The sequence below is a fragment of the Apium graveolens genome, chromosome 3 (assembly GCF_009905375.1).
Source record: "Apium graveolens cultivar Ventura chromosome 3, ASM990537v1, whole genome shotgun sequence".
In the NCBI taxonomy this organism is placed as follows: domain Eukaryota; kingdom Viridiplantae; phylum Streptophyta; class Magnoliopsida; order Apiales; family Apiaceae; genus Apium; species Apium graveolens.
In genome coordinates this window covers 90352102-90370651 of record NC_133649.1, presented here as the reverse complement: position 1 = coordinate 90370651, position 18550 = coordinate 90352102, and the positions used below count along the sequence as shown (strand labels likewise).

Sequence of the window (18550 nt, the reverse complement as noted above, 5' to 3'; positions counted from 1 at the left end):
ATCCAGTATCCTGCATTAAATAAGCTGCCAATCATAAGATCATGTTGTACCACTTCATATCTATCGCCTTCGACCATATTATTCATAATTTGAGATTTATTTGGTGAAACAGTCGTACGCCATTTCTGACTTGTGCTCCCAAACAAAACATCACTACTATAATTCCAACTTGTGGAATCCTAGCGCCCGCCTTGCCTGACCGACAGGGTTTCGTCTTTTCAAATTTATCATCCACCGTAACACATGTACTTCTTTTTACGTGTAATACTCCTATTTTATCTTTGTGGCGGGCGTTGTACTAGCTATTTATACTCTCTACCCCTTTCACTTTGTTATCATCCTTCCTTGCACTTGATACACAGCTACTCTCTATACTCTCGCATTTTGTTTTCGAAAAATATGGGTGCAGGTGGACGAATGTCGGATCCCCCGAGTGGGAAGAAGACAGCAGCAGAAGCGCTTAAACGTGCTCCCCATGAGAAACCTCCATTCACAATTGGGGACTTGAAGAAAGCAATTCCTGCTCATTGCTTTCACAAGTCTCTTGTTACGTCTTTCCGCTACCTTATTCAGGATCTCCTCATGGCCTATGCTCTTTACTATGTTGCTACCAACTATATAGACCAATATCTTCCAACTCCTTTCAATTACTTGGCTTGGGCCGCTTACATTGCTGTTCAAGGTTGTGTCCTCACCGGTGCTTGGGTTGTTGGTCACGAGTGCGACCACGATGCCTTCAGCAATTACAACTGGATCAATGACCTTGTTGGCCTTGTTGTTCACTCTTCTCTTTTGGTTCCTTATTTCTCCTGGAAAATTAGCCACCGTCGTCACCATGCAAATACCCAATCTCTTGAAAATGACGAGGTTTATGTCCCACGATTCAAGTCCAATATTCGTAACTATTACAAGTTGCTTAACAACCCACCTGGCAGAGTCCTTGTGTGGCTTACCACACTTCTCATAGGCTTTCCATTGTACTTGATGTTCAATGTGTCCGGACACAAATACGAAAGGTGGACTTCCCACTACGATCCCCACAGCCCACTTTACTCAGAACGCGAGCGCAAGGAAATCATTGTCTCTGACATTGCTATTCTTGCTGTCATTTACGGACTATACAAACTCGTGTTGGCCAAAGGATTTGCATGGGTGTTCTGTGTTTACGGAGGTCCACTTCTAGTTGTTAACGGATGGTTTGTGTTGATCACCATATTGAACCACACTCACCCTTCATTGCCATACTATGACTCCACCGAGTGGGACTGGTTGAGAGGAGCTCTTTGCACAGTTGACAGAGATTACGGGATCTTGAACAAGGTGTTCCACAATGTCTGCAATGCTCATGTCTGTCACCACATTTTCTCCATGATCCCACATTATCACGGACTCGAAGCCACTGAAGCAATGAAGCCAATACTTGGAGAGTACTACCAATATGATGGAACTCCGATCCTCAAAGCAATGTATAGAGAAATGAAAGAGTGCATTTACGTGGAGAAAGATGAAGGCGAGACCAAGGGAGTCTACTGGTATAGAAACAAGTTTTAAAGCAACCAAGAAGCACAAAATTAAAATAATTTTATTGTGTGTTAATTTGGAATAATTCGGCAAGCTTGTACACCTAAACACCAAGGTTGTGTAGCTGTGAATATGATTTCAATTGTACGTGTTTGGAAATCTATATAATAACTTAATCTACTGAGACCGAATTTCATGAGTTCATAACTGCACGGCTGCATAATATTGCTAATTAACTTCTCTATTGCTAATTAACTTCTCTAGCTAAATTTAGGGAAAAAAACCTCTCTAGGGTAGCATCAACTGAAATTATGGTAAAAAAAAGAGCATCAAACTGTAAATAATTTTCACTTTTAAAATTTTCGTTCAGGAATTCAGCCTACGAGGAATTCAGCCAACGGGGAAATTCATCCTAGTAATTTAACACTTCTAAAATTTTTAAGAGGTTAAAGTGAGATTTTAACCGGATCTTCTATATATATCTGTTACGCCCAGATCCTTTCGGTGGTATGAACAGGCTTCGGCTGGATTGAAGAAGGCTTCGGCCGTACCTGAAAGTGAAGAGAATGCGAGGGTTTGGACCCCCGATTCACCTCCGGTGTGAGAATCAGAATCTGGCTGTAAAATTAGGGTAGTAATACAAGAGCAGAAAGTAAAGATGGCATGCGAGGTGTTTTATGACCAAGAACGTTCTTCGGGATTTCTTGGTTTTAGAACACCCTTCGGGAGCCGACCCAGGGCTTAAACAGGTGGTCTGGAGCGATGTTTGCGTAAGGCTCTGTAGGCAAGAACATCCTTCAGGTGGGCTTGGCTCGGAAGCAGCCTTCGGAAACAGCCTCCGGGGTTCTGGTTCGTTCGGTCCTGGGACGTGTACTCGGGTGTTTATTTTTTCTTTTATCTGCTAATCCGAGTACATGGACTAATGTCTCTCTGTTCCTGATACAGGGACATGGACCGAGCAGAACGCCCCCCGGATTCATGGGACCCCTTATCCAACAGCTTGGTGGGAACGTCTTCCATTCGCCCCGAGCGGACGGGACGGGCCCTATATGGTTCGGCTGCCGACTATCCCGCAACCAATAATAGATCTGAACTGACGAAAGGGCACGTCGTTCAGATGTACGATGATTATTCGGTTCCCCGAGGACTTTGTTGGCTGTATGCGCCGAGGGAAGGCGAGAGGATCTTCGACACTCCCGGGGTGCCGGATGGATATGGAGGCTGCGCCGTAGGGATTTCAGAGGCGGCCTTCAAATGCGGCTTGAGGGTGCCGCCGTTGAAGCTGATCAAGCACCTCTTCTTCCAGATGGGTATCGCCCTCGGGCAGATGGATCCGAACGGGTTCATCCACATCAACTGTTTCCAGAACAGGTGTCTTCACACCGGGATCGCACCCAGCACTCGCCTATTCTGGTACCATTTACGATTTTAGGAGGAATTTGAAGAGTGCGGGTTTTTACACCATCGCCCGTCGGGCAGGGCGACCCGATTGGACGGCGACCAATTCGAACAATAAGTCCACTCACAAACATTGGTGCTATGTGAGTGGCCCGGGGTTGGCGGCCATGTCGGTTTGGCGGGATGTAAACCCCGCTCTGCTTCTCATGCCGAGCTTGACCTTGGAGGAGAAGGATAGTTACACGGCGTTGGTGGACGTCAATGTGAAGAAGCTGGGTCCCAGAGAGTTTCGGGACAAGGATTGGCTCTTCAGCTTGTGGGGTGGGGGTAACAAAACTTCTTCCTTGGTCTTTTAGTGTTGTCCCCACGCCTGTATTTCTATTTCTTTTTATGCATTCGACTATATATATGCTTGGACTGACTTGTTTTCCCTTCTTATTTCAGTGTCTTCAAGGGAGGCCCTGATCGAGAGAAAGAAGGCCAGGGCGGCCGAGAAAAGGGCGGCCGAAGAGGCGGCGAAGAAGGCTGCCGACAAGGGGGCTACGCCCGATCCATCTGAGGGCACGGGTGAAAGGGCCCCGACCGAGAAGCCTTCGTCGCCCCGTCAATCTCGAGTGGCTTCTGAGGCCGAGGAGGGGGACGATCTGGAGTACATGGGAGAGGGGAACCCTTCCAAGAGGACCCGGAGCAAGGAGGGGATAGTGCGTTCTTATCTCCCGGGGTGGGGCGTGCTTACGTCTGACCATACGGTGTACCCTGCTCGGTAGTCCATGAAGGAGGTGGCTTCGGACCTCTGCCATGATCTTCAGCTCCCGGTCGATCTCCCGACTTTTGCCTCGGCTTCTGCTATCGAAGCCTGCACGGAGCTTCTGTCCTTCCTGTCTTTGGTATGTTTTTAATCTTTTATTTTTCTTCCACTTTTTTCTTTTCGGCATCCTTTAGTAATGTTTTTGTCGTCTTTTTGTAGGCTTCCCCTTGGGCCGCAGCCGTGGAGGACAAGGTTAAGGATATGGAGACTCGCATGGCCGAGGTGAAGGAGTTGGAGAGGAGGGTTGCGGCGGCCGAGGAGGAGCTCGTGAGGGTGAAAGCCCAGAACGAGGTCGAAGCCGCTGAGCTGAAGAAGGATAGATCCCGGCTGGAGACCGAGCTGGAGAGGGCGAACCGGAGGATCTCCCATCGGAATGTCCAGCTGAAGAGGTCCCGAAAGGAGCTTCGGAAGAAGCATAAGCAGCTGGACCGGACTGAGGAGCGCCGTTTCCAGTTCGGCGCTGATTATGTCCTGGAGAAGGCCCATGGCCTGAACTGAGACTATAAGCAGTTGCTGGACGACAGCTTGGAAGATCCTATCGGTCGTCCAGCAGTCGAAGTCCCTCCTGTCTCCTCCGGCGAAGACGAAGAGCTCTCGGATGAAGACCCTCAAGCCTAAACCTTCAGCACTGAGGTGCTTGACATGACTGAAGATGATCTTGTTGTGAAGTTTGCCATTGATGTTTCCATGGTCTTACCCAACTCTTGCAGCGGCATTCTTCGTTCGTCTTCCTGTATTTCTATTTTTTATAATCGGTACTCTTTGTAATTGGTAGTAGTTGGTACTCTTTGTAGTTGGTACTCTTTGTAATTTAACTAGCCTTCGGGGTTTTATATTTTAATGCATCTGTTTTTCATCAGCATTGTCCGACTGTATTTAATTGTTCGCCTTAAAAATGAATCATATCTTCGGCTTATTCTGCCTCAATAATTTTAATAATAAAATGAATCGCATCTCTGGCTTCATTCGCCTCAACGATCTTATCAAATTGAATAAAATAAATCGTATCTTCGGCTTATTCTGCCTCAACAATTTTAATAATAAAATGAATCGCATCTCTGGCTTCATTCACCTCAACGTTCTTATCAAATTGAATAAAATGAATCGTATCTTCAGCTTATTCTGCCTCAATAATTTTAATAATAAAATGAATCGCATCTCTGGCTTCATTCGTCTCAACGATCTTATCAAATTGAACAAAATGCAGCGTATCTTCGGCTTATTCATTTGCCTTAACGATTTTAATAATAAAATGAATCGCCTCTCTGGCTTCATTCGCCTCAACGATCTTATCGAATTGAATAAAATGAATCGTATCTTCGGCTTATTCATTTGCCTTAACGATTTTAATAATGATTTTAATTTTTTGCTGCCTCACTACCCCTTACGGCCCCAAAGGTTGAAGGTCGAAGGTTGGTTCGGGCTGTTAATCCCTTCTTAATTCAGGCGAGGGAACATGGGCGCTGATCTTTTTATGATCGCCCCTAGATCGGCGGTCATCTTCGGGATCGCCCCTAAACCTGGTTGGATTAATTGTTTCATTATCTAGGCCGAAGAACCATGTCCTTCCTTTGATCGCCCCGGGACAGGGATTCCTTGGGCCTCATTAATAATAAATAATTAAGTTAAGACGAATGATAGGGCGTTATTCTAGGATTGCCCCTTAAGGCCCTTAATTCGTGTTTACCAATTCCAAGTTGCCAATATAGTGTAATGATGTTCGATTTTTGGGTGATTGCCCCTTGTGTCTTTTCAGTTAACAAATTAGACAATGGCGGCAGCCGAAGGGTTTATCTTCTTCGGGATCGCCCTCAGATAATACTCGGTCGGCCGCAGCATGTATAAATAAAGAAATTTTGACAGGAAATGCATCTTTATTTAATCAGACTGCTTACATTCTTCACATATAATTGAAATACAAGCTTTTTAAGAAATTTCTTACTGATAAAATTTCCGAAGGCGACTGGCATGCCAAGTGTTTTTAATTTGTTCGCCTGACAACGTTTCGAGCTTATAGGTTCCAGGGCGAACGACTTCGGTCACTTTGTAAGGCCCTTCCTAGTTCGACTGGAGCTTTCCTTGCTTGGTCGGCATAAATGCGACCAACTCCCTTAATACTAGGTCTCCTACTCCGAAGGCCCTTTTCTTCACATTGGAGTCATAGTGTTGTGCCGCTTGCAGTAAATACCTCATGTTCCTTTGATGGGCGGCTTCTCTTTCTTCCTCCAGAAAGTCTACGTTCGCCTTCAACCCGAAGCTATTAGTTTCCACATTGTAGGTCTCGGTTCGGTATGATTCCAAGCCCACTTCGACAGGAACTAAGGCCTCGGTGCCATAAGCTATTCTAAAAGGAGTTTCTCCGGTTGATGTCCGGGGGGTGGTTCGGTAAGCCCATAAGATCCAAGGGAGTTCCTCCGCCCATCTTCCTTTAGCCTCGCCCAACCTCTTCTTAATTCCACGGAATATCACCTTGTTCGCCGCTTCAATCACCCCATTTCCTTGTGGGTGGGCCACTGAGCTAAATTTTTGTTGGATTCCGAAGTGGTGCAGGAACTTGCGGAATTTGTTTCCAATGAATTGAGTTTCATTATCTGAGATGCAGGTTTTCGGAATGCTAAACCGGAGAATGACCTGTTCCAGGAAGAACTTTTTAGCAGCTTCTTCTGTTATGGTTGACAGAGGACGGGCTTCGACCCATTCAGTCATGTAGTCAATGGCGATTATGCAGTATTTCGCTTGCCTCGAGCTGGTAGGAAGTATGCCAACTATATCCACGGCCCATACGGCGAACGAAATTGGGCTTAGTATAGAGGTCATCTCTTTAGGAGGTTGCTTCGGGACAGTGGAGAACAACTGGCATTGTACGCATTTCTTTACATAGTCGATGACGTCTGCTTTCAAAGTGGGCCAGAAGAATCCCTGCTGGAGAATTTTAAAGGCGAGGGAACGACAAGCCAGATGCTCGCCGCAAATTCCTTCGTGTACTGCCTCCAAAGCCTGTTGCTGTTCTTCGCTGTTCAAATAGTGTAGAAGGGGTTGACTTACTGATCGGCGATATATTCGCCCATTGATGATAGTGTAGCTTGATACTCTGTATTTAACCTTCAAGGCATCTTTTCGGTTGGGTGGCAGAATGCCCTTCTCCAGAAAGTTCCTGAGGGGGGTCATCCAGTCGCTTCCCTGGTGAATCTCTAGGCATTCTTTCTTTTTGATCGAAGGCATTTTGGCTTCGGTGAGGTAAATAGAACCGGTTAAGTTCTGTGTCTCAGCCGAAGCTAGCCTGGAAAGTGCGTCTGCCCTAGAATTGTTTTCTCTGCCAATTTGACTTAATTCAAAGGTTTCAAATGATAAAGAAGCTTCTCGTACCTTAGTAGCATAGGCTCTCATTCGGGGATCCCTTTGTTCATACTCCCCTGTGAAATGTTTCACAACCAACATGGAGTCGCTGAAGGCCCTTAGGTGCTTCGCCTCGAGGCTTCGGGCAAGCTTCATTCCTGCGAGGAGGGCTTCGTACTCGGCCTCATTGTTTGTCAAGGGGAAGTTGAACCTTATGGCCTGGCATATTTCAAATCCTTCGGGGCTGGAGAGGATCAAGCCTGCCCTACACTTTTTTCCGGTGACCGACCCGTCTACAAAGAGCTTCCACTTCCCCGGGATCCGGATTAGTTGTTCTTCAGGCGAGAGATCCTTCGGACCCGAGAATGCGCATTCAACCACGAAGTCGACCAAAGCCTGGGCCTTAATTGCCGTTCGGGGGACATATTCGAGATCAAATTCCCCGAGTTCAATGGACCACGTTACGACTCTCCCGGAGGCTTCGGGCCTGGTCAAAATCTTCTTCAGAGGTTGATCGGTGACAACTTGGACCGTCCGACCTTGAAAATAATGTCGCAATTTTCGGGAGGCCATAACCAACCCATATACGAATTTCTCGGCGTTGGGGTACCTTGTCTCTGCGTCCTTGAGAACATGGGACACGTAAAACACGGGATGTTGATTGCCTTCATAATTCTTCACAAGGACGGCCCCCAGAGTTCTGTCAGACACAGCTAGATAAAGCTGAAGAGTTTCCTTCGGATCGGGCCTCATCAAGAGTGGTGCCTTTGTTAAATATTCCTTTACTTCTTCGAACGCCTTTTGGCATTCGGGCCCCCACTCAAAATTCTTTGACCCTTTGAGCACGACGAAAAAAGGAAGTGCTTTCTCGGCTGACCGGGAAATGAAACGCCGAAGGGCGGCGAGTCGGCCCGTCAATTTCTATATATCTCTAATGCATATGGGAGGTTCCATATTGATAACCGCTTTGATCTTCTCCGGGTTTGCCTCTATCCCCCGGGCGCTGACCATGTACCGGAGAAACTTTCCACTAGAGACTCCGAAGGTACATTTGTTCGGATTGATCCTCATGTTGTTCTTTCGGAGAGTTTCGAAGTATTCCTTTAAGTCCTCGGCATGATCTTGGAACAGTGACTTCACTATCATATCATCCACGTATGCTTCCATGTTCCTTCCATTATGCTCCTTGAAGACTTTATTCACCATTCGCTGGAATGTGGCTCCAGCGTTCTTCAGTCCGAAGGGCATTTTAATATAAGCATAAGTCCTCTTCGGAGTTATGAACGCTGTCTTGGGCACATCCCTATCATTCATAGCAATTTGATGGTAACCAGAAAAGGCATCCAAAAAACTAAGTACCTCATATCCTGCGGTTGCGTCTATTAGTTGGTCGATGTTAGGCAATGGGTAGTGATCCTTCGGACATGCTTTGTTGAGTTTAGTGTAATCCACGCACATCCTCCATTTCCCGTTTGACTTCTTCACGACCACCACATTGGCTAGCCAGTCAGGATACTCGATCTCCTCGATAAATCTGGCCTCTAAAAGTTTTTCCACTTCGGCCTCTATTACCTTCTGTCGTTCGACTGCAAATGTCCTCTTCTTTTGCTTTACCGGCTTGGCCTCAGGCTGCACATTCAAGCAGTGCGTTGCCGTCTTGGGATCCAATCCGGGCATATCTTCGGGCCCCCAGGCGAACACATCATGGTATTGCCGAATGACAGCTATTACCTTCGCCTTCAGGTCTGGCCCCATGTCTTTGCCTATTCGTACCATATTTCCCGAATAGCCTGCGTACAACTCTACTTCTTCAGTCTCCACCGCAGGTTCGGCGATAGGACTCGAGAGATCAGCCCCAAATTTTTCCAACTCAATGTTCAATATTTCCCGACTCCCGCTGGGTTCGGATTCTGCCCGCTTCCTCTTTCCGGTTCCATCCGACCCTTCATATTCTTGATCTTTCTCAAGGTCTTCGAGCATTATGATTCGGGCAGTTTTCTGATCACCCCTCATATCTCCTACCCCTTTTTCAGTTGGGAACTTGAGTTTGAGGTGAGGTATGGACTCCACTGCTTCGAAAGTAGATAAGAAGGGCCTGCCAAATATTGCATTGTACGGGCTTTCAATCCGAACCACGTAGAACTTCACCAGCTTCTCGGCGGTATATGGCAACTTGCCCAGGAGGACCGGAAGAGTAATCGTTCCCTCAAACTGAATTGGATGGCCTCCGATTGCATAGAGGGGGGCTTCGTTGCAGGGCTCTAGTTGCTCTCCCGCCAAGTTCATCTTACAGTAGGTTTTGTGGAATAGTATATTGGCTGAGCTGCCGGTATCCACCATCACCTTCCATATTTTGTTTTTCCCGATGATAGGATTGATGATCAGAGGGTCCTCGTGCGAGCGAATGACATCCTCATAGTCTTCAGTGCTGAAGGTCATGGGCATGTGGGGCTTTGCTTGCCCGAACTGATACAGATTGTACACCTGTCAGGCGTACCTCTTCTTTGCAGTCTTGCTATCCTTATCCAGGATGCTCCCCCCAGATATTATTTTTACTTCGCGCCTTATCCTGTCCCTTCGTTCTGGCTCATCGGCCTCTACTTCCTCCTCTGGGTTTTCCTTCGGCCCCAATCTATCTCTCAGATCTCGGGCGAACTGATTAAGCTCGCCGTCTTTGATCATGCGCTCAATGAGCTTCTTGAGGTGGTAGCATTCATCTATGTTATGCCTCTTGTCCCTGTGATAGTCACAGTACTTATCGGGGTTCTTCTTGTAGTTCGGGACCTTCATCTTGGCGGGGCGAACAAATCCCGGCTTGCCTTTTATCTCATGGAAAATCTTGGAGATCGGCGCATTCAAAGGAGTGAACACGGCCGAATCTCTATCTCGACGTCGTTCAGCTCCACGATCTGTTTCCTTCCTTCCTTCCTTTATGCTATCCCTCCGGTCAGACCCTGATCTTGAGCCCTCATATCTGTCGGCTCGCTTTGATCGGTCGTCCCTTCTTGTGTCTTTATATCCCCCAATACTTTCCATCTTGCGGCGAATATTCTCGCCTCTCACATATATATCATTTAGGGATTTTGTGGGGAAATCGTAAAGAGATGAACGAAGCTTTTTACCTTTATAGGGGTCTAGCCCCGCCGTTAGGAAGCCCATAACTTTGATTTTGTCCAGATTGGTGACCATTCCCGCTTCTTCCTTGAATCTGGCGAGATAATCCCCCAGCTCCTCATTCGCCCTCTGCCGACAGTGGACCAAGGCTTCGGTATCCTTCGCCTTTCGGCACAGGTGCGAGTAGTACTTTAAAAATTTCCTCTTCAATTGCTCGTAAGACCCGATTGACCGAGGCTTCAGGGATTTGTACCACATCGAGGCAGACCCTTTGAGATAAGTCTTAAACATCTTGCACAACATTATATCACCAACCATCAGGAGTTCATACTTTTCACAATGGTCCTCGGTGTCCCCTTTCCCGTTGAACTCGCTCATCTTGGGGAATTGTCTCTCTTCGCCCGGAGGGGGTCGGTACAGTTCAATCTCTTATGTTACAACAGGTTCTCGATCGGGCCTCCTATCACCGAACAGGGCCTTCTCTAAGCGATTGAGCCTGAGGCGGGATCCATCGGGCTACTCCTCTGAATCGGACGAGTAGGGTTGCTTTGCCCTCTTCCTTCGGGGATGCGAATCAGAGTCAGACTCATCTTCTTCGTCATACGCCCTACGTTCCCTTCTATCCTTATGTGCTCCACCGGTCTCTTCGGCCCGCATTGCTTCCCTCAAGGCTCGTTCTTGCAGTTCAATTTCCTCCCTCTACAGTTGCAGGGCCTTCAACCGGAGCGCATCAGCTTCTCTTTTCTTGGCTCGCGCTTCTACTTCCTTGTCAACTTGATCAACTTTGGCCTTACCTTTCTCCGCGGCCTTTTCTGCCCGGATCTTTAGGAGTAAGGCCTGTTCTTCAGGGGTTAGCGTAATAACCCCGTCCTCGTCGATTAGGGTGGACGGTTGTCCTTTGTCGGTGAACCCAGGCGGCGGTGAATGTTCATGAATTGTTTCTGTCATAGTCTCGTTCTCAACTTGTAACTCTCGTACTTCCCACAGACGGCGCCAAATGTTACGCCCAGATCCTTTCGGTGGTATGAACAGGCTTCGACTGGATTGAAGAAGGCTTCGGCCGTACCTAAAAGTGAAGAGAATGCGAGGGTTTGGACCCCCGATTCACCTCCGGTGTGAGAATCAGAATCTGGCTGTAAAATTAGGGTAGTAATACAAGAGCAGAAAATGTTGAGAGTGTGTATGTTTTATCTTACTTCACAAGGGTTTTTATACCCAATCATGCCATGAATGTTCTTCCGTTACCAACCATTAATGAGGGAGTGAAAAGGGGGCTTTATGTCCCTTGTATTGTCCAACGGTCCGCGAGTAGCAGGCCTCGACCTGGGCTGCTTCCATGGGCCTCGGCGGCGCGGGCCTGGAGGTCCTTCGGCCCAGTAGCACAACTGCTTAATGGGCTTTCGTTCAATGGGCCTTATTGGGCCTATAACCAACAATATCCCAATACTTTTCCTGGCTAAAAAGTATATATTCGGGTCGAATGGTGAATAAAGTGTGTCCATTATTAGGGTAATTACTTGTTTTCGTATTCATAATAAATCGTTAAAATATTATAAAATATAGATGTGATAATTTTTCACTCGAGGAGAATTCTGATATTAAGTTCCAGTTCATCTAAAATATTAAAAGATGAATCGGAAAATTTTATTTTATATTCTAATGCCCATCAAAGAAATAGAATATTGACACCAACGGACTCCTCGGGTAAATGTGGGTTTTCCTGTGACATAAAATTGAATTTGACTTAGAGTTCAATAATTAATTTGTAAATAGCAAATTAAACACCCAATTACATGATTTTCTAATTTTAAAATAATATAAATTTGGTGACTAGAGAGAATAAGATAAATCCTGATTGCGTAATTAATATCGCTTTGATTACGAGAATTGGGCTACCACTAAAGCCTGTAAGGGTCCAAAATCCTGAATATTAATTAATTTCGTAATTAATTAATAAATGGTAAATCAGCTTCATAGGGATAAATAAGCCTTGACTTTGATATAAGGTCCAGGCTACGTACAAGACCCATTAAGAAGATGTATGACATTCAAACCAAGAAGGATAACACATTGATCAGACATGATGGACCAGATCAGGCCTGATGGAACAAAGAAGGCCCGAATGACCCACAATATTTACTATTTTCATAGTTGATAAATGTGGTAAAAATCAGCTACTAAAAAAAGTCCTAATAAGGGTATGAAACATTGTGGATTAGACCCAAGAGACCTCATTGAATAAGGAATCAATTTCCTACTTCTTAGGACCCCAAAGTCCATTATAATTCTGAGACTTGTCCACCAAGTCTCCTACAGCTAATCTAATTCGAGGTGTTCTACACCTATATAAGGGGTCTCACCCCCTCAAATCAAAACTACGTTTTTTGGCTTGATTCTCTAATTTACAGAGATACATATGCATCTCGTAAAGGCAGAGTTAAGTTATGAAACACGAGAGCAGCCATTAAAGGCCTTGAGCTCCCGAACCTTAGTAATTAATACAACAATTAATACACCCTAGTTTTCAATCCATAACGGTGGCAAAATCTATATTTTAATTTATTTTTACATGTCTTTATCATAATCTCATAAAAATATGTAGACAAATTGAGAGGATTAACACTTTGAAAATCACTGAGAACGAACTTTCAAGTTTAGGGCTCATTTGTTAAATCTAAACAATATTTTTTGAGCCAGTCAAATTCTGTATGAGTAAAAAATCTAAAAATTTTAATACTAATGAACGATGTCATTTGGTAAACAAAATGTAAAATTTTCTGAATGGTAAAATTTCAAGTTATTTAATATTTATTACAAGAAAAGTATATTTAGGGAAGTTATATGAGTACACGGTATATTTTTAACGGTAAAGTTCATCATATTCTATAATTACAAAAATAACCCCTACATTCACATTAAAAATTCTCTTACTCACATAATAATACGTACTTAGAAGTATATACTAATTCAATTATTAGAAAAAAAATGTATTTAATCTATATGCATGTATCTATAAATTCAATATAAAAATCCAAGTTCCCGACTTCAAAGCCTTATTTTTTTATCAATTTCTAATAATTATTCTTTTACGATTTTGTTTTTTTTCTAATTTTTTTATGATTCTAATTTACTTCATTGTCCAAAAATAGAATTTAATTCAGTTAAGTGAAGTTTCCCTTTGCAGATACTAATAATAATTTTATGCAAAATTGATATTATTTACTTGTGAATTATTATTATTAGTAGTATTTTTGTTGACGGAAGACCTTTATAAATTTTTAAATTATAATAAAATATAATATTATATAGAATATGAATAGGTTACAAGGAGTAATTACTTTTTAAAGAAATAGTGTGTTAATGACATAGGCTACCAATAAGTTTCTAAACGACACAACCTAAATATTTTGGACTCGTTCAGCTACTTTTTGTATCATCTAGATTAAAAAGAGTATTGACAAATAATCTTAATGATGAAACAATGAGTCATCGAGTTCAACCAGCTTCCTTCCATGGTTAACAAATGGGCCTTTAGCCTAAAATTTTTAAAAGTAAAAAACTCTCATTGTTAGTCATTAATTTCAAGGGTTAATATTGAATTAGTAGTAGTAAACTTCTACAATCATATACTGCTTTAACTTTTCGATAAAAAAGGGTTATTTGCCACTTTGTAAAATATAAAAGTTGTTTTTCTTTAAAAAGTGATTCTTAGTCATTTTTTTTAAAATTTAAAATTAATGGTTGATCATTATAATAATATAAATTTGAAAGTTCGGCTAATAAAAAATGCAGGTAAAATACCTCACAATGCTATAATTTATTCTAAAAAAAAGTTAAATGTGACTGTCAATCAGATATACTTAGTTCAACAGATTCTTTTATACCACTTTAAAGGTATTATTTGTGGTTAGTAGGACTACACATGAGGTGAGTTGGGTAGATTTGACAGTTTTAACTATCCATTTCATTTAGTACAAGTTATAAAAATATAAACCCGTTAATTTAAAAAAATAACAAACTCAACCTTACGGATTGGAGAGTTAGGATTGAATTTATCAGGTGGTTAAAAAACAAAATCATGCCACAGCCATATCATATGTAGTTGTTCTGATTTCTAAAGATTCTTGTCTGCTAAGCTATTTAACGGAAACCTACCACTAGGTCTATAATACAATTCTTTTCAACTTATTCACGTAAATATTCACGTAAATATTCAGATCAATAAACGTGCAATAGTTTTCAAAACAATATTTCATTGAATTTGCTATATTATACTGGAAATCTTTTCCCATTCTTTTTTGTCTCAACAAAATATGTAAGAACTGTTTATAGGCACTCTTTTGTACATATAATTTACTTAATGATGTTTCTAGATTATGTAATTTTTAAAAAAGTAAAAAACTAATAACAAAATTTCTAGATCTTTAAGATTTCAACTCTCATCGCAAGAATCCTCCGAGACATAGGAATTCTACTACATGTTAATGGTATCATAATTAATTTATGCTATCTCGTCTATGTAGCTAATGCTACTCACCAAGGAATACTGGTGCGATATACCAAAATGGGCAGGAGATAATAATAGAATCGGGTTGAGTTGTTTTTAAGGTTTTAAATAGGTAAAATCTTACCCAATCTGTTATTATCGGCCCAAATAAAAACTAACCCAATTAATCCACAATTTTGAATGATTCAGTTTGTCAGCCCAATTCGGGGTTGGACCGAGTCGGTTTTAACATGTTTAACAGTCTATAAACAGCCCTAATAGTTAGCAATAAATTTATCAATTTAGTGCTAAATCATAACCTAGTAATTTGTGGTGATTGAAATGGCTAGTCTTTGAAATGGTAAAATAACATATATAAATGGCAATTTGTATTGAACCGATGGATACCATATCTGTACCGATTCGATCTAGTTTTATTGAATCTGAATATTTTGGGTTTGATTCTTAAACCCGAATTATTTTCAGGTCATTTTAGATTTAAGTCATATCATTTCGAACCTGACCCGAAAATTCAAACCCATTCTGTCCCAACCTAAACTTGAAGCCCACCGGACCCGAAACATGTGTAAATATATAAATAATATTTTACATAAACATGTATTGTCCTGTAATTTGAAGTAGCTATGAATTGAAGTAGTATTATATGTATACCATACTACATTACTAATATTAGTACTACAAATAATTGTACTTTGTACAAACTATCACAATACAGTCTAACATTAAACTAATTATCGTTAAACATATTTTCAACAATAGGGTTCGAAACGAGTGTATTATAGGCCAATATTGTTGGCTTGTTTCACTAACAATTTCATCCTTAGAAGTGTGATCCATTGCTTTATCTGAATCCTCTAATTCAAACCCAACAATTTCAGTATATTTAGATCCATGATCCCTTTGCTTGAATCAGATTCTAGTAATCCTTCACTGAAGTTTATGGGAATCAAGTTGCAATTTTTTAGACATCCATTAACCTGAACCCGAACACAACTCGACGAGTTCTAGTTTGGCAGTGATTCGGGTTTTCCTGAGTTTGGATTCGTGTTTGGCAAGGAAAATCGGGTTCGGGTTTGGCAAAGAAAATTGGGTTCAGGTTTAATTTTTTCTAAACTCATTTTGACTGACCCGATTACCATCCGTAATAATATATACTATTTAGTTTCAGTGTATCATTTGGGGTTTGTCCATGTATAATCCTGACAGTGTGTCCGAATGTGATTTTTTTTTTTGAAATCATGTTACTTCCATTACTTAAATATTATCAAAAATCATAACATCATACATGAAGTCAGGAGCATAATGAACCCACTCATGTGAATCTGACGCATAATGAGAAACTCTGTCTAATAAATGAGCTACTCTATTCGCAAATATATGACATTAACACTTGATCAAAGTGTTTAAAATATTCGAACACAATATTCTATAATAGTGTGAAAATATGATCTCCCTTGAACCCTATTACATGCATCATCTAGCACATTGGCATCCATTTTAAATATAAAGTTTTTAAAGCCCAACCTCTGTGCCCAAATAAATCCCTTTTTTAACTTAAATTTCAACTTCTCTTGGTTGCAATAACCCATTCAGTCTCTTACATCTTACTCGGACAAATCTTCCATCACCATCTCTATAATCCCTCGTAGACCAACATAATTTTCTTCTATAAATAAATCCACATTTATCTTAATTTTTTACCCACCACTGTGATGGAGCACTCCATTATCTGATACTTGAGTTCAGTCGATTTACACATGCTTATGTGGATAAAAATAACCCGAAAGATACATTAAATATGAAATTTAATGGATCAAGAGTGGTTCATTTAATGAGTCTCAATTAATAAATCTCGGTAAATAATATTGCATTAGTTAGGCTCTAAAGGGCCAAAGTTATAGTCCGATCAAGACCCAGCTGCGTTAAAGGGCTTGGGCCAATCTTCTAGCAAGGCAATGCTGACATAAGGCCCGCAAACCATGAATTTAATATTAAATTTGCAGGTCATAATTCATCCAAAATTATAGCTAGGAAAGAAAAGTTGAATCAAACTCAATCTCTTGAAAGAGTAGTCCACAAGCAATACAATCCTCTAAGGAAGTAAATCTCAACTTTCTAGGACTTTAAAGCCTAATCAAATCTAGAGACTTGCCCACCAAGTTTCCCAACCCTAAAACACAGGCTCCCAACGCCTATATAAAGGGTCTGATCCCTTCTTCCTAGAACTATGTTTTGGCTTGATTCTCTACGCATTAGATATACATAGGAATCTCGTGAAGGCAGACCTAAATCATGAATCACGAGTGCAACCATTAAAGCTAGAATATCTCCATCATAAAATTAAATAAACTATTTATTACACGTGATAAACACGCTCTAGTTTTATTCCGCAATATCTAGCGCCGTCTGTGGGAAGAAGACATCAACCATGGTAAGCACACAAAGCAGATCTGAAGGGATTCCTGCTGGAACTACCCATATTATCTCGTCCATCATCGAAATTACGCCATATTCCACTTATGCCACCCATGGAACACATATCCCAGTAATAACATCTAATCCACTGACTCAAACTAAAGGAACAAATTCCTCTATCCAGGACCCCCCTTCTGGAACAAATCCACAATCTCAACTCCTAAGCCACCAATCTCAAACACTGACTGCCCCGATTAGCTCCCAACCAGGATTTGAGATGTTAACCTTAGTGTTTACAGGGACGGGAAACCCAATTTACGGGATGCTAATATACCCCAATGTTGGGGAACTAAGCTGCACCCACCATGTAGGCCACAACCTTGGGATAATCCTAATTATATATGGGGATTGAAACCTATTCCCGATGGACGTGAATTTCCGGTCCCCACGACGAGTTTAGTAAAGAATCTAGTGATGAAGATGTGCACCATCGAAGAAGGCACCGAGATAAGAAGCTCGTTGGAAGCAGATGTCCACACTTGCAAGAATTAGAGAGTTTTGAAGCATAGACTTTAAAAGAAAAGATCTTGGCTCATGAAACGGAGATGGAAAATCTCAAAAATGATCAGGAGGATAAGAAGGGCAGGCAGACCCTGAGGGCTAACATTTATGGAAGGACGAGAGCTACCCCTCAAGTTATTGATCTGGAGGACAAACCTCGAAGGAGGACTCTAGAAGCATTTAGGGCTGATCCCAACGAGTTGCTACCCCTTGAAGATCCTGATGATCCCACTTTACCTTTATAGCTGATATCATGAACACTCACATCACAAGGAAATTCAAGATGCCAACTATTAAAGTATATGATGCAAAGGGAGACCCGGTGAACCATGTAATAACTTTCTCTAATGCATTAAAGTTTGAACCTATAAATGATGCTATTAAGTGAAGGGCATTTTCTTAAACTCTATTAGGCATGGCGTAAAGATGGTACATATATCTACCCCAAACTCTATCAGTCGCTTTAGGAATCTCAGCCAGGATTTTATTTAACAGTTCATCAGCGGGAGGGTGCATGAGAAAATCTCAGCATCCCTTATGAATCTAGAGTAAGGATACAAAAAATCCCTGAGGAAATACTTGAACCGATTTACAAAAGAAGTCTTGAAGGTCCCAAATTTGGATGATAAAGTGGCCATGACAACTCTGCAACAAGGAATGATGAATGATCTCTTCAAAATGTCATTGGCTAAGCGTGCCCCTAAAAGGATGCTTTAGTTGCAGGATAGGGTAGAGAAGTACATAAAAGCCGATAAGTCCATGAAGAAGTATGTGACTCAGTTGGAAAGTGAGGAGAATAGCAAAAAATATACAGGAAATCAGGAGTATGACAACAAAGACAAACACCCACATGTGTCTAAAAAAACAGATGTGCCTCCCAAGAAGGTGGG

At 42.1% G+C, this 18550-nt stretch overlaps 2 protein-coding genes across 2 annotated transcripts; one reads left to right on the top strand and one right to left on the bottom strand.

Annotated features, from left to right (window-relative positions):
- The first annotated feature begins 322 nt into the window (after positions 1 to 322).
- On the top strand, positions 323 to 1712 carry LOC141712584 (delta(12) fatty acid desaturase FAD2-like). The gene has a single exon (XM_074515573.1). The coding sequence runs from the start codon at positions 400 to 402 to the stop codon at positions 1549 to 1551; it is 1152 nt and encodes a 383-aa protein (XP_074371674.1). The 5' UTR covers positions 323 to 399; the 3' UTR covers positions 1552 to 1712.
- A 7838-nt stretch (positions 1713 to 9550) lies between these two features.
- Positions 9551 to 10555, bottom strand: LOC141714430 (uncharacterized). The gene has a single exon (XM_074517950.1). It carries the CDS (start codon positions 10553 to 10555, stop codon positions 9551 to 9553), a length of 1005 nt encoding a protein of 334 aa, XP_074374051.1.
- Between the last annotated feature and the right edge of the window lie 7995 nt (positions 10556 to 18550).

Coding starts and splice junctions, on each gene's coding strand:
- LOC141712584 (XM_074515573.1), top strand. CDS start 400: ATGGGTGCAGGTGGACGAATGTCGGATCCCCCGAGTGGGAAGAAGACA.
- LOC141714430 (XM_074517950.1), bottom strand. CDS start 10,555: ATGAGCGAGTTCAACGGGAAAGGGGACACCGAGGACCATTGTGAAAAG.